This window comes from Antechinus flavipes, chromosome 2, assembly GCF_016432865.1.
Source record: "Antechinus flavipes isolate AdamAnt ecotype Samford, QLD, Australia chromosome 2, AdamAnt_v2, whole genome shotgun sequence".
Classification (NCBI taxonomy): Eukaryota; Metazoa; Chordata; class Mammalia; order Dasyuromorphia; family Dasyuridae; genus Antechinus; species Antechinus flavipes.
The window spans coordinates 572086056-572112589 of NC_067399.1; the positions used below are offsets into that span (position 1 = coordinate 572086056).

General features: G+C 34.3%; 2 protein-coding genes across 3 annotated transcripts in view; one reads left to right on the top strand and one right to left on the bottom strand.

Moving 5' to 3' along the window:
- The window catches only part of LOC127546914 (basic proline-rich protein-like), a 61262-nt gene extending 58861 nt beyond the window's left edge, over positions 1 to 2401 (bottom strand). The window contains exons 1-2 of the mRNA XM_051973809.1: positions 2355 to 2401; positions 1526 to 1897 (exon numbers count right to left, since the gene is read on the bottom strand). Coding sequence (XP_051829769.1) covers positions 1526 to 1897; positions 2355 to 2401 — 419 coding nt within the window. The remainder of the gene's footprint in view (positions 1 to 1525; positions 1898 to 2354) is intronic.
- ZFAND6 (zinc finger AN1-type containing 6) overlaps positions 1515 to 26534 on the top strand; it is a 90371-nt gene continuing 65351 nt past the window's right edge. Inside the window, exon 1 of one of the 2 annotated variants that reach the window (XM_051981149.1) lies at positions 1515 to 1610. The gene's annotated coding sequence lies outside the window, so the exon portion shown is untranslated. Of the gene's footprint in view, positions 1611 to 2534; positions 2592 to 26534 lie in introns of those variants that run through there. The other variant, XM_051981151.1, reaches the window with a different exon arrangement.

A 26534-nucleotide genomic window follows, 5' to 3' on the forward strand; every position in this document is an offset into this window, starting at 1 on the left:
ATAAATAGACTGATTCAAGATCTCAATAATTATGGGTGGGAATTTACTGACTTGATCTCTAGATTTAGGCTTCTCTCTTACTTTTGAACCTAGAGCCCTGTCTATGATGACAACTGACAAAATCAATTATTTATCATTGATTTGATTCAGAGTAATACTAAGCCCTGTGCAGTCATATAGAAAGTCTTACCAATATATATATATAGTCACACCTGGAAATCAATCTGAGGAATGTATTTTAAAGTGGACTTAGAAATTTAAATTAAACTCAAAAACTGTTCCATGTTGATTCTCACAAGAATAAGAATTTTTTAGTTTTGCCAGAGGCCACATGTTCATATCAACTTCATAGTGTATTGGATTTATAAATAGAATGCTGCAAAACAGACAAGATAAAGATAAGAGAGCAATTAAGGAATTATCTTGTCCCAGTCATTCATTTGTCTCATATTTAGTCTTCTTACTCAGGCTAGAAGTGTGGTTCTAGGGTTGAAGTGTGAACCAAAAAAGGTGGGGGAGCCTGCTTTCTGTGCCTCCAGTATGGGAAGAGGCACATTCTCCTTAGAATAAGTGTAATAATCTAATATTGCAAAATATCCTCCCTCCCTATGCAAACGTGTTTTTTTGCTCTAGAGTCCCATCAATTCATGAGTGTGTGATGAAGGGACTGTCATCATCCTCATGCCCAGCTGGGACAAACTGTAAGCAGCTGGAGCCAGTTAATGTGGAAAGAAAAGCATCCCGTGGCTTTACACTCCTCCAGAAAATCAGGCTAAAAATTTGTTTTTGCAGCAGAATTCCCATTTGGAAAATCCTGGTGGTTTGTCCTTGCTCTTAGGAGTCTGGAATATGTAGGGACTAGGGATGATGAGCGCTCAAGTGCCAACTCCAGTAAGCACCTGGTGCTTTCTGCTTCGCGTGACCCAGGGACAGAAACGCCCCGCCCACCAGCTGGGTGGGAGGCGGAAGGTGCTGCCTCTGCCGCGCCTGTCTCTTTAAATTTTCATCTCGCCTGGGAAAGCCCAACGCGTCATGACCACGCCCCCCTCCGTGCCCGAAACTATTAGGTGCCAGGAACGCAGCTGCGAGTGGGGGAAGGAGTAGGACGTGAAGGAGAGGAAGGAGTGAGGAGGGAGGAGCTGAAGGAGAGAAGGCTCGGGGAGGAGGTGGGAACTTGCAAGGAGGAGGTGGGAACGAAGAGGGGGAGGGAAAACGGAAGAGGGAGGGCGGGGGAGCGACACTCCGCGGGTTCGGACCAATCGCGGCGCGCTCCGAGCCGTCGCCCCACCTCCACCACCCATCCCCCGTCCCCCGGCTCCGCCTCCGCCTGTAATAATTAGGCTGCGGGAGGGGGGCGCCGCGTCAGCGCCGGGCGTCGGCCAATCCCAGTGCTCTTCCCGGCGGTCGCGTCACGGGCCGAACAACCAAACAGAAAAGTTTAATAAACAGCGGACGGAGGGGCCGGCGGTGGTGGCGGCAGCGGCGGGGCCGGAGCCGGAGCGAGCGGGGGGTTCGGCGGCCTCACCTGTCCCCATTCACCCGCGGCGGGGGCGGCGACGGCGGCGGCGGCGGTGGTGGCGGGCGCGTCTGGCGGAGGGAGCCGCCGCCAGGTGAGAGTGGCCCGGGGCCCTCGTCGGCTAGAGCTGTCCCCTCCCCCCGTTCGGGCCGGCCGGCCGGCTGGCAAGCTGAGAAAGCTGGCGGGCGGCGCTCGAGCCCAGAGTTAGGCGCCTCCCTCTGCCCCTCCCGGCTCGGGTGGGGAGGGGGGAGCCGGAAGCGCCCACGCAGCAGGTGGTGGGGCCGGACCTCCCCCGGCCTCGTGGGTCTCACACTCCTGGTGGGAGGGAGAGAAAAGAAGGAGCGAGAAGAGGGGACGTTTGTGGGGGAGGGGATTCCTGGCCTGGGGGATAATAGGGGGAGGGTAGAGAAGAGGCGGGGGCGGGATGGTGGGCGGAGGCTTGGGCGAGGCGGTGCGTGTGGGGGGGGGTGGCCGGGGGCGGGGCGAGCCGTGGAGTGGGAGGATTAGGTTAGGGTGTGCTGTGGCCTCTGGGGTGGGAGAGGAGGGGAAGGAGAAGGAGACTCTGGGCAGCGCCCCGTTTGGGTGGGGTTGGAGTCTACTTTGTTTTTTGAAAGCTAGGTCAGGTCTTGGGTTTTGGCTTCTGAGGGTCCTGCACTTCTAGTGTGGACCAGTCCTGGGCAGCATTTTCTCGAGGAGAGGGGGCGGGGTAGGAAGAGGCTTCCATTGGGCAACTGATCGCTAATCGACCTGTTTACCTTTTTGGGTCGCTGGGTAACTCCTTTCTGGCCCGAACGTTCTCCGACCTCTTGTTGCCCTGTTAACCCCAATTTTATGTTACTGTAAAGTAATGTTGGGAATTTCTATAGACTCTTGGTATGTGTACATCGTTTAAGCACCTTCAAAACTGATCCTGTGCCTTTCACCAGTATTTCTGTATAACATCCCAAACTATTTTGTGTTATAAAAGTTCCTCCTTTTGGATTGTCTTGTTTAGTGATTTGGTAACTTCTCTTTCTAGGGGTTGGGGGAGGACACATTTTTCTGCCCTCTGGCATGGAAGTCTTCGGTATTTGAGGTATTTGACGATCTCTCCCGATTTATTCTCACGGGGATGTAGTGACTTTGGCAGTGAATGTGAATTTAGTAGATCGGTGTCATTGTTCACACACAACTCCTATTAGATGCCCTACTCAGAATTTTGGAGTTTTTATGATCCTTTTATTAAAATACTGTCTTTCCAGGTCACAACATTATTACAGGCCTCCGATTCTAGTTGTATAAGTTTAGTATTTTTCTCTCGTGGGGAGAAGTAAGGCTTTTGATTTTAACTGATAAAGCTATAATTGGGAAAATTTCATTATTAGATACAGTCTAGATCAAAATTGAATTTGTAATGGAAATGATGTTTTAAGATTTTCCCACCACATACCACCTAATAAGTAACCGCTATTATAATCCAAGTAGTTGTAGTTTGAGAATATTAATAGTTGAAATTCAAATATTGATTCTAGATTAAAAGTAAACTTTACATAAATTAAGTATAAAAATTGTAATAATATAAATATATACATGGATGCTTTAGGTTAAATGGGTAGGTAAAGTGATTTTTAAAAACTTTTGAAAAGGGATTTTAGCTTGGATGTTTTTAGTATTCAGGAGTAAAATGGAGTCTGTATATGATCTTTTATAAATTTATAAAAATACAATTACCAAATTTGTTTTATTTGAATCTTTAATCGAAGGTATCATAGTATGGAATTTTTTTTTTATGTGAATCTTCAAAAGTATGTAAAAATAAAGCATCATAGTTATGGAAAGTATATTTGAGAACATAAAATTCCATTAAATGTTGTGATCTTGGCAAGCGTGCTGCCCTCTTCTCCCTGTGTGTATGTAGGGAATGGAAATAGCCCCTCCCCCCAATATGAGCACTAAGTAAAGGTCTGTAATATGAAGAGGCAACAAGGTGACTTCTGCAAAATTCCCCAAGTTCCTGCTGGAATTGGTGTATAAAGACAATGGATCAAGGAATAACACTGAAGCTTGATTTTTTTTTTTTTTTTTTAAGTGTTAACTTTGAAGGTAAGAGACCATATCTCAATAAAGAAGTCTTGACATACTGGGCTGTGACCCTGGGCTAGTCACTTAACCTTCCTTCAGTGCTTTAGGCCATTTTCCAAGACTTAAATTAGAGAAAACCTACATTGTAGAGGTATTTTTTAAATCCAGGAATTTCAGTATACTATTGGCATAATAGGTTCAATTTCTATTCCTATTTATAAAGTAGAAATGACTTAAACTATTGTCAAGACTCTTGCCTTTTGTGTTCCACTCTTATTTTTCTCTCATTGGGAAAGAAAGTGATAATAATGGGAAATTCCTCAAATTCTTAAGGATAATATAAACATGTAAAATAAACTTTTATTGATAAAGCTACATAGATGATATAAAAATAGAGACTTTCCCAGTAGTATACTTTTAGCAACATTATGTTTTTTTAACTTAAAAAACATTTTAAAATTTCCTGTATCATCTTTTGCAGGTTCACTTAAGAAATGATTTGCCTTAATATTATAAGTAGCATAGAAAATTAATTTTATCTACCTTTTTTTATAGTTCTTATGTTTATGGGTAGTAGAGGAAATCTTTTAGTGCTGTTGTTAATGAACCTCATTGAAAGCTTTTTTTGGGGGAGGGGAGGAGTAAACTCCCTTCATAATAACCCTTCTTAGTAATGATTTTTTGGCTTCATCATGGTGAACCCGGTAAGGCTTGTCTAGGCTCCCTGATGATTCCAAATGATTTTAAGAAGTGTTTTTGGCAGACCTGTGTCTGCTGGGAAGTATGTCTTTACAAAGATGTGTGTGGCTTTTAGTCTCCTCTTCAACCATAGAAATTGTACAAAAATTCTCTCTGTTCCACATAAAAATTAACTACTATGAGTTTGGGGTTATTAATATATTGATTCCTGCTTTTCTTGTTAGAAAAACTATATATCTATTTTCCAGATTGTTTCTGAGATGATTAAATGGGAAAACCTCTTGGATTTACATGATATACATTCTTAGAATATGATTATATGTTTTTCGGAGGTGGAGAATAATGTCTCATCAAATTGGAGACTTTATTTCCTTGTTTTGGTAAAGATATTCCCACCATGTTATTAGTTCATTTATTAATAATGGATTTCTTTGTGACTTCCCTTTTTAGTTTACCATGCAGTTTTCTAAATTGATCTTTCTGAAGGGGATTTTCATACTGGAATAATCAGTTTTTGAGTACTTTTTATGCCTGGGAGAACTTTTGGGAGTTCAAAACTTTTTTCTTTTTTTAAGAAAACAAAGTTTTTGCAGTTTATGAAATTGAATTTGTTTTTATTCAAGTCCTACTTTTCTTTAGTTTTTATTTTCTAACTACAGGTTGGTTGGCAGGTGTGTTGATGACATCCTGGTTAAACAGGATTGCTGAATTGTAACCTATATCTTATGTTGCTTGTGTCTATTTCATACCAATAATTAACTTTTGTGAGTGAAGGATTGTGGTCAGATCAAAGGTTGTTTTGTTTTTGTAACTGCAGCTATTTGCGTCCAATTTCATGCCTAGCAAAATTGTTTGCCCTTTGTATCTCTTGTGACCCCTAAAATTTACTAGTCACATACACACATATACAATATTAGTTGTATATTCTTTCTTTTTATTGCATATGTGTACATAGTACTTTAATAACTTTACTTTTTTTCCCCAAGAATAAATGGGAAGTTAGGTTAAGAAGAAAACCTAATGAACTTTACTCTTGTAGTACTGCGCATTCAAAGCACTGAGTTCTTGCAAAGCATCTTGGGACTAGAACTCTGAATTGGCTCTTTCAATTTGTACACTTAAAACAGCATAATAGATTATGCAGCTGTCTGGGCTTCTTGAGTTTAGCTTTTTTCTTTTTTTCTTTATTGCCACATGTTTCAGCCTTAGAGACAAATATGTGAATTATGTTTTATTAAAAGATCTTCATTTAGTATTCAAAGCACCTTTGTATGTGTTTCTTTAAAATAGTTACTATCACAAAAGAATTGTTTTGCAATGGCTTGACTATAGCAATCATGTTTACAAAGTTTTAATTCCTTGAACTACTAAAAAGGATGTTTAGTGAACTTTTAAGTAGGGCAAATACAGAAAACTTCATAAGACAAGTTTTAAAATTGGTAAGTTGTATAAATTTTAAAACCTACTCTTCAGCTTCTTTATTGATAAGTTCATTTGACTATAAGTCTTTAGAACACAGATAAAATACTAAAATACTCTTAAAGGAGGAATTCTTGAGAGGAGTAAAAATATTATTGATCAGATTAAAAAAATAAAGTAAACTTGATTACTAGATAACTTGGGCTTTGTTTATAACAGATACAATAATTTAAGCTAATTTAAAATAAAGAAAAATGGCATGTCAATGTCAGTGACTCCCATATAACATTTTCCTCAAGTCTAAAGTATGATTGAAAACCTTACTATAATTTTGTGATATTGAATGCAAACTTATCAAAAAAGGTAGAGATATTTCCAAAACAATTTTTAGTATTTTATGATGAATGAATCTTCAGAATGACTTTCTCCATGGTGAAAGATGTGTTAGGTATCCAACCTAGTTAAAAGGCACGAAAGCCGAGAATGTTGCTGAATCATTTCCTAAGTTAGTAGATTGAAACTAGTCGAAACTTTTCAAAACGGAATAACCAACTTGTTATTCTCTACTCTTTCAAACGAGTTATTAGTTTTTAAATTTCAAGTTGGTATCTTATTTGTGTGATATTCTCCCCTTTAAAAGTTCTGACCTGAAGAAGTGTTCAGTGTGGGAGGGTGAAGGTACATCGTAATTTTTAGACAAAATGAAATTAAGTAAAGTCACAACTAAAAAAAAATTAACCAAATTTTTAAGGTCCGATTCCAAAATTAAAAGCATTGTATTCTGAGTGATTTGACAGCATTGAGAGTCCATTAAAGAAGTATGTGGTACTCTGCTCGATCTTCGTTGATAGGCCATGAAGTTTTATTTTCCGAGTGAACAAAAAACAAATTCGATAGGTTGGGAGAAACTGAACCTTCATAACATACTGTTTCTTTAAGGAAGCTGATTTTTCAGGGTGTTTTAACATGCTTAACCTAACCTGCTAGCTGGTAAAAGTTCTTTAAAATAATAGATATTAGCCTTAACCAATCAAAATGAAGAGTTTGACCCACAAGGCGGAGATTTGACTCTTCAGCCACTAACCTCAAAGAAGGCGGGGCTTTATCTTCAGGGTTGGTTGCTTTGGAGTACAGCTTCAAGTGAAGTTAATCTGAGGTGAAGCAAACAGAAAATTGGGGAGGTTTTGGTAGGATTTTTGTTCTCATCTCATAATGTTCCTCTATTTCACACTCCTGCACCTTTAGATTTCTGTGTATGCCAGATTTTGCCATTGTTTTATTTTCCATTGTTAGCTGAACATGAGAATTAAGCAGGGAAGCAGAACAAAAGGGCTGTTTGGACAGGAAATAGGGGGCAGAGAATATAACTTGACTTTCCGTGACGATTTAATTTGATGTAGTGTCGGTCTCATTTAAAACTAGCCCCCATACATACAAGAATTTTGTCATGTGTTGCTCATATGAAGAATAATTCCTTAATAAAAAAAATGAGAACTTTAGGTTTGCTTGATTTCCGAAAATGCTAATTTGATTTTAAAAGACTTAAGTAGCTGAGCAGTTTATATCGAATAGGTTTTATCTTATTAAAGTATTGAGATAACTGTAATTTCTTTTGTATTTCAATATCCTCTTTTAAAGTTATATGTAAACGCTGAAATAGGAAATTTAGATTAAAAAAATAATGTCTGGCACAGTTTGATATTCTTGAAAAGGTCATTTGTTTCCTTTTGAATAGAAGCAAAGCAAAAAATTGCTTTTCACCTCGATTTATTGAAAGACCTTTATTTCTTTGAAGAGTAGGAATTGAAATAGGAAATTTCCCCCCCTTCCCTTAGACATGCAGGATATGTTATGACTGGAACTTAAGTGACATTTCAAAAAAATATATTATAAAACGATACAAGTAGTCTTATCAGAAGAAGTTATTTGATATTTCTTTGTTGAAGGTAAATTTCTTTTTTTAAGATTGTTAATCCAGGGGATTTTTTTACTTTAAAAGAATGGTTCCCTTGCCTTTAAAATAATACTTATCCAGGGGGCTTAAATTCTTAAGTAGTTTGCACACTGAGATTTATTAAAGTACCTCAGTAAAATTTCACTCCTTTTTGTTAAAACTTTTATTTCAAAATTAAGAAACTGAAAACTTTTTTTTTGGGGGGGGGGGGGAGAATAAAAAGACTTAGAACCAGTGAATTAAATGCGAGATTACTTTATGAGTATAGATTTATTTTTTTGAATTTAATGTTTTCGGTCACTTTTGTGTTTTTTAAAAGTTTTCTTGCCATATCCACATGAAGGAAACTGAGAAAATAATTTCTGGCAATCGAGAAACATCATTAACTACCCATTTTTCAATAATAGTTGGTTTCATACTCAGACTGGCTTTGCTTTTATTTAGACATTTTTTATGCTTTTAAATAATTATTTAGGAGTCTAAAAAAGGAATTGTCAGTAATTTTCTTTTCCTTCACCTGTCTGACAAACCACTCTACATATAAATCTCATGTATTACAGAGAATATTTTTTTATATGGTCTTCAAGAACAGCAAAAAAATATTTTCAGTAAAGGTCTAGGTTTAAAATTAGTATCAGCACCCTTCAGTATTTTGTTGTTTTTTTATGACGCTGGCTTACTCTTAATTGTATATGCTATATATAGACAAGTATTATATATCTTTTTGCCTTTAATAACATTCTTTGTTTCCTGATGACTTGCTGATTATATGTATTCATCATTACAAGTCTTTCTGTGCTAAATGAGCTAGACTAGAAACAGTTTTGGTTCTTAGTCTAGACAAAATGTTGATTCTTCTTTTCCACCCTACCCCCTCTCCCCAAAGAAAAATGCAAAACTAATGTTTCAAGTTGTACTTAAAAATGCTAATTTTACCATTAAAAGTACAATGATGCAATGGTTTTAAATAGGAATTAATTATACTTAAGCCAAATATTAGAATTTTCTAATCTTTTCTCTAAGTCAAATACTATAGTTATTTTGAAAAGATTATTAATCCTCATTTTATTTTACTAGCAATTTTTATTTAGTGATTGTGTGTTTTGTATTTCTGACAGTTTTATAAAAAAAAAAATTTTGGTCATGATGGAAAAGTTCAGTTTTTCTTAGTATTTGAATTTAATAAATTTGTACCAGAGGATAGAAATTTAGTTTTCATTATTGAATATGGACTTCAATCATATTTATCTAGTGAATTAGTTTCTTTGAGGATCTGTTATATATTTGTATTTTAAGTTGCTTCTTAATATGTAAGATCTCTGGTGTTTTCTACTTTTTTATTAATTGAATAATTAATTCACTTTTTATTTGAATAATTGAATTCAAACTTCCATTTTGTTTCAGCTGTCCATATGAAATATTTACCGCATTCAAAATTAGTGAGAAAATGAATTTGATTTTCATTCTTTTACTTTGATGGGAAAATTAATTTAATTTCTTCCATATTGAAAATAGTTAACTGTCATTCCATTAACTTTCAGCAGAATTATTTTAAAATTCTTTACAGTTTTGTATATGGAATCCCAAATAAGGACTGCCAGCTTTCCATTATACTATAGGAAGATCCAAATTGGTGATTCTTGATCATTTCTTCAAATTTCCTGATTATGGAAACTTCCATCTTTTGTAGACATTCTATATTGTACAAAATAAAAGTTCACGATTGAGTCAGAAAGCAAAATGTGAATAATTTGGTTTTAAAAGGGGAAGAAGTCAGGAATAAGAGTACATAAGTTTCTTAGTTTCTTTAATGGAGACCAGATGTGTTTATTAATAGCTCTTTTGATACTTTTAAAATGTACAGATTAAAGAAGATAAGCAATCTTTTAACAATGCCTGTTTTCATAGTAGGTTCTTAACAAGTACTAGATGACCAATGTATGAGACTGGTTTGTAACTTTTTATAATAAACCTATAAATGTGTCATGCAGTATAAGATCATGGAATCATAGATTTAGAGCTGAAAGAAAATTAAGAGCTTTTTAGAATTTAATTTATTTTACTGCACAGAAAGGGAAATTGATTTGCTCCAAAGAGAGAGAGAGAGACACACACACACACACACACACACACACACACACACACACACACATATACATATACATATATATATACATATATATATATATATATATAGAGGGAGGGAGGAGAAAAAAAGTCAGGGAGAGAACTAGCTAATTACCTTGATTGAGAAACTGAAGCCAGGTCATCTTGCCTTCAAGTCCAGTGCCCCCATGCATTACAGTATAGTATGCTCTCCTCAAGACCTTTATTTACTAGGAATTGAACCCAGGAGTTAGCAGCAAGGAAAACTCAGAATCCTAACTAGTAGACTATCAAGAAAAAAAATCACAAATTACTATAAGTGTTTTTCCTGTTTCCTACTGACAGTCATTTTGGAGGTCATTTCTTTGAATTACAACTAACAACCATGATTTAAGAAGTTTTTTTAATTGTATAGAACATAGCTATTATAGTCTTACTATAAAGTAGTAGTAGGGTAGATTGTCCTTCCTTTTTGTCTTCACTTTGAAAACAGGTAAAGGCTTTACTATATGTAACTTTTGTTCCTAATTCCGGAGAGGTTGTTAATCACATATTCCCAAATATGTTTTTGAATGAATCTGTTTTCCTATATATTCTAATAGTTAGAAACAAACTGGAAGAAATTTATATATGGGGCAGAAGAAGCTAGGGGACAGATGGAAGGGCAACTGGAAGAAAGTCAATTTCTATTAATACTTGGTTTTATTTTTGTGTCTGATTAAAAAAAGAAATCTAACTTTAAAGTACCCCATCATGATGTGATTTTTCAAGTATTAGGTTAGGCATGTACTTCAATTATATATACAGATGACTGGCATAGGGGATAGAATGCTGGTCTTGGAGTCAAGAAGATCCGAGTTGGAATACTGTCTCAGATATTTAATGGTTGTGGAATTTAAAGTCATTTAACTTCTCAGCTTCATATTTCTTATTCTTATTTGTAAAATGAAGACCACCACCTGCCCTCACAGGATTACTGTGAGGATTAAGTGATGGTAACATGTAAAAGCATTTTGAAAACACACATTTATGTACTACAAATAATATCACTAATAGTACTACTGAGTCTAAGATCTGAGTTCAGGTCTCTTACTGTTCCTGTTTTTGATCCTGTTTCCTTATTTGTAAAATGAGGAAAAGAACACTTCTACTACTATTCTGTTTCTCCCTCTCCTCCCCCTTCCTCCCCACAGTGATTTAATTAAATGATATGAAGTGTTACACATAAGGCCTAAAAATTCTAAGCTGCTATTAAGGCTACATTAAACCCTACTTCCTTAAAGTCCCTAAATGGTTCCAAAGGTAATTTTGAGACTTTTGAAATGTTATAAAAGGCCTGTTTTCTTTCCCTAACTTTAGGGAACTAAAGTTCCTAAATCCAAGGTGTGAAATGGTGTGAAGAGAGATTAGACATTGTGTGAAAGCACTTTTTATATTTATATAAGTCCCTCTACTGTTTGAAATACTTGTCTTAGAATTTATACTTAAATCACTTCTGCTTTCAGGTATTGTGTTACCTCTTGAATTATTTTGTTTAGGTTCTTCAGCACCACAATAAAGAGAGTCATAGATATTTTTGGTATTCTGTTGCATATAAAAGTTATGTTTACATTATACTGCAGCCTATTTAATCTATAACGATATTGTCTAAAAAACCAATATACTAATACATTAAAAAAATACCTTGATAAAAATTGCTAGCTATCATTTGAGCCTACATAATCTTTTTGTTGGTGGAGAGTCTAACCCCATATTGATGACTGAATCAGAGTTGTGGTTACTGAAGATTGGGGTGTGGATATGACTGTTTTTAAAAATAAAGTTAACAATGAACTGTTGACCTAATTTTAGTATTGTTGTCTCTCAGAGAATTGGGGTGATTGAGGAGAGAGAGAGATGGGACCTGAGGTCAGTAGAATAATCAGAATACACATTATCATTTAAGTTGGCAGTATTAAGTGGGTTTGTGGCACCCCAAAAAAGTTACAATAACATCATCAAAGATCAGCGTAACAGACAAGATAAAAGATCACTGATCACAGATCACTATAACAGACAAGATAATAATGAAAAAGTTTGAAATATTTTAAGAATAACCAAAAACGTGATACCAATACTATGTAAGCACATGCTTTTGGAAAAATGGGTGGGCTTGTTCAGCTCAGGGTTGTCACAAACCCTTTATCTTTGAAGTGCATAAAGCAAAGTGTAATAAAATAAGATGTCTGAATGTGAAGTATCCATCTTTGAAAGCAAATTGGTGGTAGCTTTTAAAATAGCTTAACCCAGTTACTTTTCCTTGCCCCTAGCTTTAACCCAATTTAGATTTTCCTATACCCTCCTAAACTCCAACCCCCTCCTTCCCTAATTTTCTTCAGTGCAAAGTACAGTTATCATCACATTTTATGCAAAGTGACTTGTGAGATAACTGATCCTATAAAGTTCTGTATAGAGACTCACAAATGAAACTGAATGCTCTTGCTATCCTCTAAAAATACAAGTGTTGTCTCTGTAGATATGAAAATTCAAGTTTTCTCACTATGCCAAATACTGAGAAAAGTTTGAATGAACTACCCACAAATTTAGAAGTTTGAGTAAACTCTTGACAATTTATATTTTCAAAAGGGTTTTTTAATTCTTGGCCTAAGGTTTAAGTTTACAGACTTTTTACTTGTTTAAACTTATTTTTAAAAGACATTAAACCTTGTTCTTCAACATCTTATGGATAAAGCTTTGGCAAGTGCTGAGGATATGTATGAGGAAATGAAAACATACAAAGTTCTTGCTTCTAGGAGAAATACAATGTGGTGGGAGGAGGGAATAATACAGTCAAAAATATGCAAGATAAATTATTTTAAAGACTGAGGAATCTAGTTAAGGTGTCGAACTCAAATAGAAATGGATCCTTGCACGCTTCATAGTGATTTTGAAAGAGGCAAATTAACATTGTCATATTTGTTTGTATTTTGTTAACTTTTTCTCATTACGTTTTAATCTGATTCAGGCCATACTGGGAACTTTTGTAAGTAATGAATATACTTGTTATCATAGAAGCTCTTGGATCAAGAAACTGGAACCTCATCTGCTAACTTAGACCTATCTTTTCATTTTACACGAGGAAAGGGAGTTTGGGGAGTTTAAGAAACTTGTCTTATGGTTACATTATCCTTGGCAATAATATGATTCCAGAGACTTTTTCCATATTATATACAGCTCTTGTTTTCTTTTTGTTTGCAGTGTTGTCCTTCACTGGCTCCTCGGACTTGGTGGCCACATGAATAGATCTGAATAACCAGAAAGTAGAGCTGGTAGTCTTTTCCTTATGAAGTTCCCCCTGGCTTTCTTCTCTACATAATACGCATTTCCATATCATAAACTTAACTTTATTGCCATCCATTAAAGATTGGTGAAGTCTTGTTTAGACTCTTTAGGTTTTTGAAAATCTGAGTGTTAAGGAAAGTGAGGGATAACTTTTTTTAGTTAAAGAAGATTTGAGATTTTGAATTTTTCTTGACTCTTCAAGGCAGATTATATTTGCAATTTCTTCCAAAAATGGATTGTTTTTAGGATTTAAGATTTGAAATTGTTTATGTCAATAAGCAAAAACATTTCTGCTGCTACATTTTTTGAAGAAAAGCCACCTTCTTTTCCTTCCAATTTACCCTCTGCCTTGTCCAGCCATCCCAGTTGAAAAAGAAAGGAAAAACTAGGCCATTCTAACAAAGACATAGAATTAAACAAAAAAAATTCTATCACTGGTCATATCCAGGAGGGAGGGAGAGAATAAATACGTATGTATGTATGTATGTATATATGTTTTTTATATATATTACATATATACACATAAATGTGCGTCTACATACATATATGTATATGTACATAATATACACATCTGCAGTGTGAGATCATCACCTATCAGGACAATGAAAGGTAGAATGTTATATCATTAGTCCTCTGAAATCATGGGTAGTCATTGTGTAGATCAGAGTTCCCTAGTCTTACAAAGTAGTTTGTTTTTATCTTGCTATTATTGAATAAATTTCTGGTACTGTTCATTGCACTCTGCATCAGTTTGCATAGGGCTTGCTAGATTTTTCTTAAATTGCCCCCATTATAATTTCTTGCTGTATAATAGTATTTAATTACAACCCTCTATCAAAGCTTTAAACATTTCCCAATTAATGGGTACCCCCTCAAGTTTCCAATTCTTTTCCACCACAAAATGACCCTGGGGAAGTTGCTTAAAACGGCTTGCTTTAGTTTCTTCTGAAAGGAGCTGGAGAACAAAATAGCAAACCCCTCAAAGATCTTTGCAAAAAACAATTCCCTCCACCCCCTCCTTTTTTTAAAAAAAAAAAAAGTCATGAGTCAGACCTGACTGAAAACTAGCTTAAACATCCTTCTCATCTTAGAATGGGGAGAGCAGGCAAGGTGGTGTTATATATAAATCCAGTAGTGGTATCACAAGGTCAAAGGGCATGGTTCTAGATGAGTTTCTTGAATGACTGGACCAATTTACAACTACAATAGTGTATTAATGTACTTGTTTCTTAACAGACCTGCCAACATTTATCATTTTCCTTTTTTTTTTTTTTTTTTGTCAGCTTTTGATCAGTGTGAGGTAAAATCTCATCCTAACAGGCTTCTTTGGAATAGTAATTAACAGCATATTTATGTATAGCTTTTGATAAAATGAAAACTGAAAATTGAGCTGTTCATAGTCTGACTATCCCTTAATTGGATGGTAGTTCTTAGAAATGTTTACTTCTCAAAAAATGCAGATGAACTGTCTAAAAAAAAAGCCAACCTGGGGTCTGTTTTGAGTAATATATATTATCAAATTTTCTAAATGATTGGGAGGAAATCAATATTTTGAGAATAGAATATGTTACTTTTAAGTGAAGCATCTTTATCCAATAAAAATTATTTCATTAAGGAAGATTGATTAGAGCCTGTTGTTTCTACATCTATGATACTAACCATTTCTCTTCAGCACACATTGCATCTGTTCTAGTTTAGACCCTTATCGTCCTTTTCTGGACTACTAAAATGATGTTCTATTCTCCCCATTCCTGGGGTATCTTCACCTGTGACATGGTTATTGAAATAATCTTCCTGATCCACTGTTCTGTTGAATTGTTTTTCTTAAAAATAATTTATGGCAACACCTCATTGCTTATCATATGAAGTAAAAACCTCTTGATATGTTCAAAACTCTCCACATTCTGGTTCACTGTGATTGTTGCCTACACTTCAATTCCCTATACTGTACAATCTGACTTTTAATCGATGAAAATTTATTAGGTGTTTACTGTATACTATTCACTGCTGAATGCTGAGAATATAAAAGATAAAAGTGAAATAATTCCTTCTCTCAAAGAGATTATATTTTTATAAAAGAAACAATACGTATAAATAAAAATATGTGCAAAATGAATAAAAAATAGTTGTGGATGGAATGTATTAACATTGAAGAGATAAAGCTTTAATTTTTCATAACCAAAATCACGATTCACACGAGGATCTTGTGCATTAATATATTTCAGTACTTGCTTCAAAAAAAAGCCAATCCACTAAATATCCAAGTATTTTGAGGATATTTTTAAAAATTAACTTAGTGTTTTTATTTTAGTAAATATTTCCCAATTACTTGTAAAAAAATTACTTAATCATTCTTTTAAAAATGGAGCCCCAGATTCTTGCCCTTTTTCCAGCACCTTCAACCTAACTAAGAAGGAAAGTGATAAGATTTTGCTTATACAGGGGAGGTCATGCAAAATACATTTACCTATTAACAGTGCTGCAAATGGAAATAAGGGATTTTTTTTTTAAAAAAGCATCCTTCAATCTGTGTTCAGAGTTCATAGTGTGTCTCTCTGAAAATAGCATTTTTTTTTTTAAATCCTGGGTCCCTTGGGAATTGTTTTGCACATTGTCTTGATCAGAATAGTCAAGTTTTTTTGCATTTGATCGATCATTACAATATTCTGTGTACAATGTTATGGTTCTGCTGACTTCACTTTGCATGAGTTACTTAAATATTCTGAAGTTTTTTGGAAATCTTATCTTTTCTTACAGTACAATCACAATCATATATCACAACTTGTTCAGACATTGCCAGTTTATGGGCCACCCCTCAATATCCAATTCTTTGACACTACAAAATGAGCTACTATAAATATTTTTGTACACATACATTTTTTCTTTCATATCTTTGGAATACAGATCTGGTAATGTTATTGCTGGGTCAAAGGGCACATGCAGTTTGATTGTCCTTTGGGCATAATTCTAAATTGTTCTTGATAGAGCAGTAGTTCACAAGTCCACTAACTGCATTATTGTCTCAATTTTTTAAACATTTCCAGCAATTGTTTTCTTTTTGTGTCATGTTAACCAAATCCTATAGGTGTGAGATGGTATCTCAAGGTTGTTGTAATTTTCATTTTTCTAATCAGTAATGATTTAGACTATTTTTTCACATAACTATATAGATAATTGATTTCTTTTGAAAATTGTTAATATCCTTGACCACTCGTCAGTTGGGAAAATTGCTCTTATTTTTGTAAATTTGTCTGTTTCCTATATATTTGAGAAATTAGGCCATTATGAGAGAAATGAGCTGTAAAATTATTTTCGGAATTTCATTTTCCTTCTAAATTTGGTTGCATTAGTTTTGTGCAAAAGATTTTTAATTTCATGTAATGAAAATTATTTAATATACTATGTATGAACCTTTCCACCTTTTCTTTAAACACTTCTATTATCTTAGACCTGATGGGTAAAATTTCTATATACTCCCCTAATTTACTAATGATATCACCCTTTATTTCTAAATCATGTACTTACTTTGACCTTAGGTTGATAATATAATGTGAGATACTGGTCTATAGTTTCTGCCAAACTGCTTTGCAATTTTCTTAGCAATTGTTATTAAATTGAAAGTTTCTTTCCCTCCAAAGCTTTGTATTTTTGGATTTGTCAGACAGACTATTCGGATCATTTACTACTGTGTATTGTGTACCTAATCTGTTCTACTGTTTCATCACATTGTTTTGATGACTACTGCTTTGTAATGTAATTTGATATCTGGAATTGCTATACTGCCTTTTTTAGACATTTTTTCCCTTTTCCATTTATTCTTTAAATATTACTGACTTTTTGTTCAGATGAGTTTTGCTACTATTTTTTTCTGGCATTGAGAGAAATGATTATTTCTCATTGATAACCAATTACTAATTGAGATTAAATTTTTTTTCTATTTTCTTATTTGGAAATTAATAATTCTTGTTGATACAGCCAATATTTGAAAGATCTTACTGACCTTTCCCAAAAATTTACTACATTTAACACCATTTTATATAGGTGGAATTGTTTAAAAAAAAAACAAACAAAAAAAAAACTTCTTGCCCCTGCACAGTTTGCCGAACCTTAGAAAGAAAATTCAATCTAAGTGAATTCCAGTCCATTGTGTTCTTTTGAGGCTTGGACGGGAGTAAATGCTTTCTCTAGATTGCCTGAGGCTAGGATTGTCTGGGAGTAGGAGTGACATCCTAATCAAAGCCCTGGTCCCCCAGCCTCTCTTTAGAATAAACCTCATTATAATATTTATTCTCATTAATTATTAATCAGAGTTGGTACCTGTTAGGATTGCCCATTCTTCCAAGGACATATGAGGGTCAACAGGTCTCAAGGAGGGGACTTTGGTTTATGAAAGACAGCCAAAGACTATCCTTTTATTATATTTGCTAACTATAATTAATAAGATTATCAACTACTCAGAAACTTAATTCTCTCAAACTTTTCATTAGTCACAAACTCTATAGAAAATAATTCTTTGGTAGTTTGACTAGTATAATACTAAAGAAATTTAGTTATTTAAGCAGAATTGTCATTTATATGATTGTGGCCCTGTCAAACCACAAGCAATGAATAATTTCTATAATTGTTTAGATCTGTTTTTATTAGTGTGAAATGTGTTTTATAATCTCACTCATTTAATTTCTGGGTTTGTCTGGGCAGGTGGAGTCCCAGATATTTTGTGTTGTTCTTGGTGGATTTTGTTGGTAATGTATAGGAATAGGTTTATTTTATATCCTGAAATTTAGCTAAAGTTCTTGATTGTTTCAGCTAGTTTATTAGTTGATTTTTTTGGAGTGTTCTAAGTATGCTGTCATGTCATCTGGAAAGAGTAGTTTTTTTTGTTTGTTTTTTGTTTTTTGCTGTTGCCTATTTTGTTTCAGTTTATTTTTGTTTTAATTGTTATGATTGTTACAAACTAGCTTTTGTAGTGCAGTATTGAATAATGGTGGTAGTGGACATTCTTACTTCCTTGTTGGGAAAGGTCTCAAGTTTATTTTTTTCCAGGCTGATTTTAGAGAAATGCTACTTAAAAGAGGTTCTATCAAGTCCTATGCTTTCTAATATTTTTACAGAAATGGATCTCATATTTTGTCAAAGACTTTTGCTGCATTTCTTGAAATAATTATTTATATGGTGAATTATGCTGATAGTTATTTAAAATTCAACCAGCCAGGTATAAATCCCACCTGGCATAATTCATGATGTGCTGTGATCTCTCTTTTGATATAATGGAAATTGGTCAGTCTCCTCCCCCCCTCCCCCCGCCCCCCCTTTCTGTTTTTGCCAACCCTAGTTTAGGTACAAAACCTTGTTACAAAAGGAACTTATTTGGTAGGCTTTTTCCCTAGTTTTCCAAAGTTTCTCTCTCTCTTCCTCCCTCCTCCCTCTCTCCTTCCTTCCTCCCTTCCCCCCTCCCCCCCAGAATTTTGATTAATTGTTCTATAATTGTTTTGTAGAATTCACTTGTGAATCCATCTGGTTCTGGGAATTTTTTTCTTGGGGAGTTCATTGATGGCTTATTCAGTTTCTTTTTCTGAAATAGGTTATTTAAATAGTCTCTTCCCTCCAGTGTTTTCTGGACAGTTTATATTTTTGTAAATATTCATTTATTTAATTTACATTATTTTGCTGGCATGTAATTGGACAAAACTAATTGCTTTGATTTCATCTATTGTTGATTGAATTTGCCTTTTTCATTTTTGATAACTTGTAATTTTGGTTTTCCTTAAAAAAAATCAAATTACCCAATTATATATTTTATTGTCCCTGTCCCCCTCAAATAAAACCAACTCTTAGTTTTATTTCATTTATTCAACCAGTGATGTTTCTTAACTTTTGTTTTATTTCTCCTTTGATTTTCAGTATTTCCATTTTAACTGGAGATTTTTAATCTGTTCATTTAAAATTTTTTGTTGTTGTATGACCAATTCATTTAACCCTCCCCAAAATAAAATTAATGTATGCATTTAAAGATACAAATTTTTCCCTAAATTTTCCTATAAAATGTGAAATCTCTCGTTATTCTCTTTAATAAAATTGTTGTTTCCATGACTTTCTGATCAATGCATTCTTTAGGATTAGATTATTTAATTTCCACTTAACTTTTTATCTGTGCTTTCATGATTCTTTAGTAAATGTAATTGTATTGCATTATGTTCCTAATAAGGGTATATTTGACATTCCTGATTTTCTGCATTTGTTATGTTTACATTTTTTGCCTTAATATATGGTTAGTGCATGTGATTGCATGTGCATCTGGGGGAAAAACATACTCCTTTCTATTTCTATTAATTTTTCTCAAAAGAACTATCATATCTTAATTTTCTATTCACTTGACTTTTTTCTTATTTATTTTGTGATTAGGTATGTTTGGGAGGATAATGTTGAGAGTCTCTCACTAATATACTTTTACTATTTACTTACTCCTGTAATTCATTTAATTTTGTCTTTTAAGATTTTGGAAGCTGTGCTATTTGTCTATGTTTAGTATTACTATTGTTTTATTGTTCATGTTCTCTTTTAGCGAGGTGTAGTTTCCCTTTTTGTCATTTTTAATTAGTCTCAAGGTCATATAGCTAACTAGTAAGTATCGAGTATCTGAGGCCAGATTTGAACTTTGGTCCTTCTGTTTCCAGCCTGGTGCTCTGTCTACTGGGTTACCTAGATGCTCCTGCCTTTTTTTCTTTTTTTTCCTTTTCCTTCAGTTAAGCAGGAATGGGGAACATCTGGCCCACACATCACTTAAGGCCACAAAATCAGTTTCTAAGACAACCAGAAGTGATGATGAATTGAAAGGTAGTTGTAACAACTACCCACTACTTGAATTATATGTCTTTTATTGGGGGGGGGGGGAGAGGAAGAGGGCAGAGGAGAGAGAGAGGGAGAGGGAGGGAGAAAGGAGAGAGAGAGAGGAAGAGAGAGAAAAAGAAAGAGGGAGAGATGGAGAGAGAGAGAGACACAATGAGAATGTGTGTGAGAGTATATATACTATAACATGCATGCCTCTTTTATGTGAGAGAATTTTCCCAATTCTTCCTTTCCCTTGCCTTTTCCCCTTATCCCAGGATATCCCCTCTTTCTTTTCTATTCAGTTTTTTTTTTCCTTTACAAAATGTTTGTGACAGCTCTTTTTGTGGTGGCAAGAAACTGGAAACTGAATGGATGCCCATCAGTTAGTTGGAAAATGATTGAATAAGAGATGGTGTATGAATGCTATGGATTATTATTGTTCTATAAGAAATGATAAGCAGGATGATTTGAGAGAGGCCCTGGAGAGGCTTTGCATGAACTGATGCTAAGCTAAGTGAAATGAGCAGAATCAGGAGATCATTATACATGGCAATAGCAATATTATAAGATGATCAATTCTGATGGGCATGGCTCTCTTCAACAAGGTGATGATTCAGACCAATTCGAATGATCTTGTTTTCCAGTTCCATCTACACCCAGAGACTATGAAAACTGAGTGTGGTTCACAATAATAGCATTTTCACTTTCTCTTTTGTTGTTTGCTTTCATTTTATTTTCTTAATTATTTTCTTTTCTGATTTGATTTTCCTTGTACAGCAATATAATTGTATAAATATGTATGCATGTATTAGATTTAACATTTTTACCATGTTTTTAACGTACATTGGATTACTTGCCATCTAGGGGAGGGAGATGAGAAAAAGGCCGGAGATGGTTTTTCAAGGGCCAATGTTGCAGAATGATCTATGCATGTTTTGAAAAATAAAAAGCTTTAATGAAAAAAAATTACAACATATTTATTCAGAAAGCTCTTTCAATGCAGAATCCTTCTAACTTGCTATAATAATAAAGTTCTTAGAAGATAGTTGTCCCATAAAAAAACATAAACAGTTTAACATATTAAAACTTAATGATTCTCATTCTTGTTTACTGGTTTATGCTTCTCTTGAGTCTTCTGTTTAGAAGTCACATTTTCTATTTAGCTTTGGTCTCTTCTTCTGGAATACTTTTAAAAGTCCTCTTTTATTAAATACCTTTTCTCCCCTCTCCTTGATGGCTTATACTCAAGTCTTGTTAGCTAGGTAATTCTTGGTAGGAATCTTTGCACTTTTGCTTTTTGGAATCATAGTCTTAAGTCCTGTGCTCCTTTAATAAGATAGTTGTTAGATTTTGAATAATACTGACTGTGACTCCATGGCATTTGCATGTTTCTTTCTAGTTGCTTGAAGTGTTTTCTCTTTAATTTAGAATTTGGAATTTTGGAATTTGACTATAATATTGCCGAGAATCTTAATTTTGGGATCTCTTTCATTTGATGATCAATGGATTTTTTCATTTTTTGTTTTATCCTCAAGTTCTAGCATATATTGGAGAAATTTTACTTTATACTTGAAATGTGATGTCAAGGCTCATTATGTGTTGATTGTGACTTTCAGGTAATTCAGTAATTATTAAGTTTTTTCTCCTTAATCTTATTTTTCTAGGTCGGTTGTTTTTCTAAAGACATTTTATATTTTTGTATATTTTTTCTTTTCTCTATTGTTTCTTGATGTTTACAGTGATTAGCTTCCACTTTTCCAATTCTAATATTTTAACAAATTATTTTCTTCATTGAGCTTTTCCAACCCCGAGGAGATTGTATGTGACTTGCCCAGGGTCACACAGCTAGGAAGTGTTAAGTGTGAGGTTAGATTTGAACTCGGGTCCTTCTGACTTAAGGACTGATGCTCCACTACACACCTAGCTGCCCCTTGTATCTTTTTCTATTTGACCAATTCTGATTTTTAAGGAATTCTATAGTGACGTGTGTGTGTGTGTGTGTGTGTGTGTGTGTGTGTGTGTGTTCACACCTTTTAATCTACCTTGTCACCACAGTAACTTCTTATGATCAGGTTCTTTTTTTGTAAAATGCTCATTTTCCCACCTCTTGATTTTGAACTTTTTTTCACTGTAGGAGACAAAGGGGGTGTATCTTAAGCTTCAGACTTTTTTCTGCACTGCTGTATTCAGACCTAGTTTTGGGAAATTGGTCCTTAGAAGATGGTGTACTTTTGGCACTCTTCTTGGTCTGAACTCTGGTTCTTATTCCGAAAGAGTCTCTGATTCTTTGGCATCACAATTGATACTGTTCCTGTTTTCTACTCCCTCTTGACTGAAAGTGTTCCTCTGGGCTTGAAACAATGACCCAGAAATAGGTATGTTCAGTAAGAGTTGCGGAACAGCATTAGGTCCTACACCCAGTGCTAGCATAAGGATTCTCTGAATCTCTTTTTTGATAAGTTGCCAGTTAACCTTTCTGGCTTGAGATCTCCCAAACCTGCTGCTGTTTCTATTGTTAGTGCTCTTTTACATACATGGGCTCCAGGCCATCACCATCCTTCTCCCTATCACACATCTTTCCAGACTAATTAGTTCATAGTTCTCTTGACACTACATTAGTGTATCTGTTATATCCTCTTTAGCATTTGTTATTTTCTTTTTTGTGTTTTGCCAATCTGAATGTAAGGGGTGGTACCTCAGAATTGTTTTTATTTGTATTTCTCTAATTATTAGTGTGCAGCAGTGGATAGAGCTCTAGGCGTTTATTAGCTGTGTGACCCTGGGCAAGTCACTTAATCTGATTTGTCTCAGTTTCCTCATCTGTAAAATTAACTGGAGAAAGAAATGGCAAGCCACTGATATCTCTGCCCAGAAAATCCCAAATGGGGTCATGCAAAGTAGGATATGACTAAACACAATAATAACTTTTTTAGTGATTTAGAACATTTTTTCATATAGCTACCAATAGCTTGAATTCTTTCTTAGAAAACTACCTATACTTTAACCATTTATCAATTGGGAACTGTATTATATTCTCATAAATTTGTCTTAATACCCTTTGTTTTAGGAATGAGATTCTTACAAAAGATTCTTGGTTTTCCTTGTTTTCTTCTAATTTTAACTGCAGTGGCTTTATTTGTGCAAAAAAAATTTTAAATCTTGCATAATCAAAATTATCCATTGTACCTCCTGTGAAACTACCTCATTTTCAGTCACAAACTTCCTGTACCCATAAATCTGACAGGTCATCTCTTCCCGACTCCATTAATTTGCCTTTCTTGTCTAAATAAGTACCCGTTTTGAGTTTTTTTTTTCCTTTATGGAGTGAGATGTTGGTCTGTGCCTCCTTTCTGCCTGACTACTTAATGGTTTTCCCAGTAGTTTGTTTTTTTTTAATCAGATAGCAAGTTTTTCCCCAGTAGTTGAGGTCTTTGACTTTATCAAACACTGTTATGTTGTCATTTGCTTCTATATATTGTGTACTTAATCTGTTTTTTGGATCAATGGAATCTTGATTGACCTGGAATCCATTATCTTTTTTACCTAATACCAAATTGGTTTTGAATATTACAACTTTGTAGAATAATTTGTGATGTGATACTGCTAGGCCTTTTTCCTTCTAATTTTTTTTTTTTAATTTCCTTGGTATTTTGATATTTTTTTCTCCAGATAAATTTTGTATTTTTTTTTCTAATTTTATGAAAGTAATCTTTTGATAGTTTGCTATGACAGAGTGAATTGTTATGTTATTTGCATTATATTTACTCAGTTTATAAATAGCAATTAATATTTCTCCAGTTATTTAGATCTGTGTGAAGAATGTTTTGTATTGTGTTTATACAATTCTTCCATGTTTTGACAGACTTGGGAGTCATTATACTTCAATGTAATAAATTTTTCCTTATATCACTTTTAACAGTATAGCATGTTACAGGATTTTCTTGTGCAAAATAGAAAGATTTTAGTTTTTCAGTAGATCATATAGACTTTTAGATAATTTGGAGGAATGATTTTTTTCTTCAGCACATTTTTTGAAAATGGAACCATTTGAAGCTATTTTTCACATTATGTACTAAGTTCTGTTCAACTCTTTTTTTTTTTTTTTTTTTTTAATAACTTTTTATTGACAGAACCCATGCCAGGGTAATTTTTTACAGCATTATCCCTTGCACTCACTTCTGTTCCAATTTTTCCCCTCCCTCCCTCTACCACCTCCCCAGATGGCAAGCAGTCCTTTACATGTTAAATAGGTTACAATATATCCTAGATACAAATATATGTTTGCAGAACTGAACAGTTTTCTTGTTGCACAGGGAGAATTGGATTCAGAAGGTATAAATAACCCGGGAAGAAAATCTGTTCAACTCTTAAGGAAGCTGAAGGGTAATGCCTATGTTTCTCGCTGATGAGGCCTTTAATGTTTACCTATTTTTTAACATTTTCTTCTTTTTTGGTTTTTTCATTTTTTGGTTTTGATTCTTTATTTATTTTCTTTTTTTTTAATTGAAGCTTTTTATTTTCAAAACATATGCAAGGATAATTTTTCAACTTTGACCCTTGCAAAACCTTGTGTTCTAATTTCTGCCTTCCTTCCCTCCACCCCCTCCAGAGGACAAGTAATCTATATATGGTTTTTTTTAATTAATTAAAATTTTTTTTATTATAGGTTTTTATTTACAAGTTATATGCATGGATAATTTTACAGCACTGACAATCGACAAACCTTTTGTTCCAATTTTTCCCCTCCTTCCCCCCATCCCCTCCCCCCAATGGCAGGTTGACCAATACATATTAAGTATGTTAAAGCATACATGTCCTAACAGTTATTTTGCTGTACAAAAAGAATTGGAGTTTGAAATAGTGTACTATTAGCCTGTGAAGGAAATCAAAAATGCAGGCAGGCAAAAATATAAGGATTGGAAATTATATGTAATGGTTCATAGTCATCTCCCAGAGTTCTTTCGCTGGATATAACTGGTTCAGTTCATTATTGCTCCATTGAAACAGATTTGTTCATCTCGTTGCTGAAGATGGCCATGTCCATCAGAATTGATCATCATATAGTATTGTTGTTGAATACAAAGATCTTCTGGTCCCGCTCATTTCACCCGGCATGAGTTCGTGTAAGTCTCTCCAGGCCTTTCTGAAATCATCCTGTTAGTCATTTCTTGCCGAACAATAATATTCGATAATATTCATATACCACAGTTTATTCAGCCATTCGCCAATTGATGGGCATCCACTCAGTTTCCAGTTTCTGGCCACTACAAACAAGGCTGCCACAAACATTTTGGCATATATAGGTTCTTTTCCTTTCTTTAAGATATCTTTGGGATATAAGCCCAGTTGTAACACCACTTTCTAATGAGACCTTTATGTGTTTATCCTTCCCTCCTTTGTATCTTTTCTATCTATTTCTATCTATCTATACACACATACACTATATACAACACACATATACTCTTTCTCTCTCTCTCTCTCTCTCTCTTTTTCTCTCTGTATATATATGTATATATATTCACTTTCTCTACTAGAATGTAAGCTTCTTGAACAGGGTTTATTTTTTTTGATTTTTTTTTTTTTTTTTATTTCCAGTGCCTAGAGCATAGTAGGAACTTAATAGTTGCTTGCTGATATTTTTCTTGCTAAATGCTTTTGAAGTATATAAAATAAATCTAGCATGTGTTTTCTTTTCCATGAGCAACATAATTGTGAATCCTAGTTGTAAATGCAGTGGATTATATTTCCTGGATTTGGATTTCTTCCTTTTTTCTGTATTTCTGCTAACCTATCGCTTTTGCTTCCTAGTTACAGCTGGTTCTTAAGTGGATTTTTTCCTTCATACAAGTTATATTCTTGCTTCTTGCAAAAGGTTGTGCTATTTCCCTTTAGAAAATAGAAAAAAAAATTTAAATGACAATTTAATTTATTACATTTCAATCAATTGTCTATATTTTCTCATATTACCTATAATGGTTTTCAAATTACTTTTTTTACTTGTGATTATTTTACCCTGTTTGGTAACATACATATAGCTACTAACTAAATTTTTTTCTTGTTTCCATGTACCATTCAATTGATATATTCTCAATCCATTAGAGCAAATTCAGATGTTAGTTTAATCTTTGTTAATTTTGATCTTTGTTTTCTTTTAAAAAAAAAACAACAGTTTTTTGGGAAGTTGTTCTTGAAAATTGCCAGTCATTTTGGTTATTGCTTCTTACTTGTCCCATAGTGTGGAAAATTCTGGACTAAGAAATTTAGAAACAGGTTGTTGGAGATTACTAAGGCCTAGCTATCTCTAAGGCCTAGGTTGTTGGAGATTACTAAGGCCTTACTTTCAGAGTAATGGTATAAAACTTATGGTACCTCTTAATATATTTTGCTTCGGTTGTATATGCAGTTTTTATAAGCACCTTATTATTTAGATAATGGGTAATCCTGTGCCAGATAAAATGTCTACATGTTGATCTCCCTTTAACCCATAAAATGCATATTGGGAAAATTATTGCAGGGTTGGAAAAGAAGAAAGGGTGAACTTGTTTATAGTTAGTGAGAAAATAGTTTCTACAATATTTGTCACTTTGTTCCTTCTGACTCTTAATAGTAAGAATAGATGAAAAGGAATCC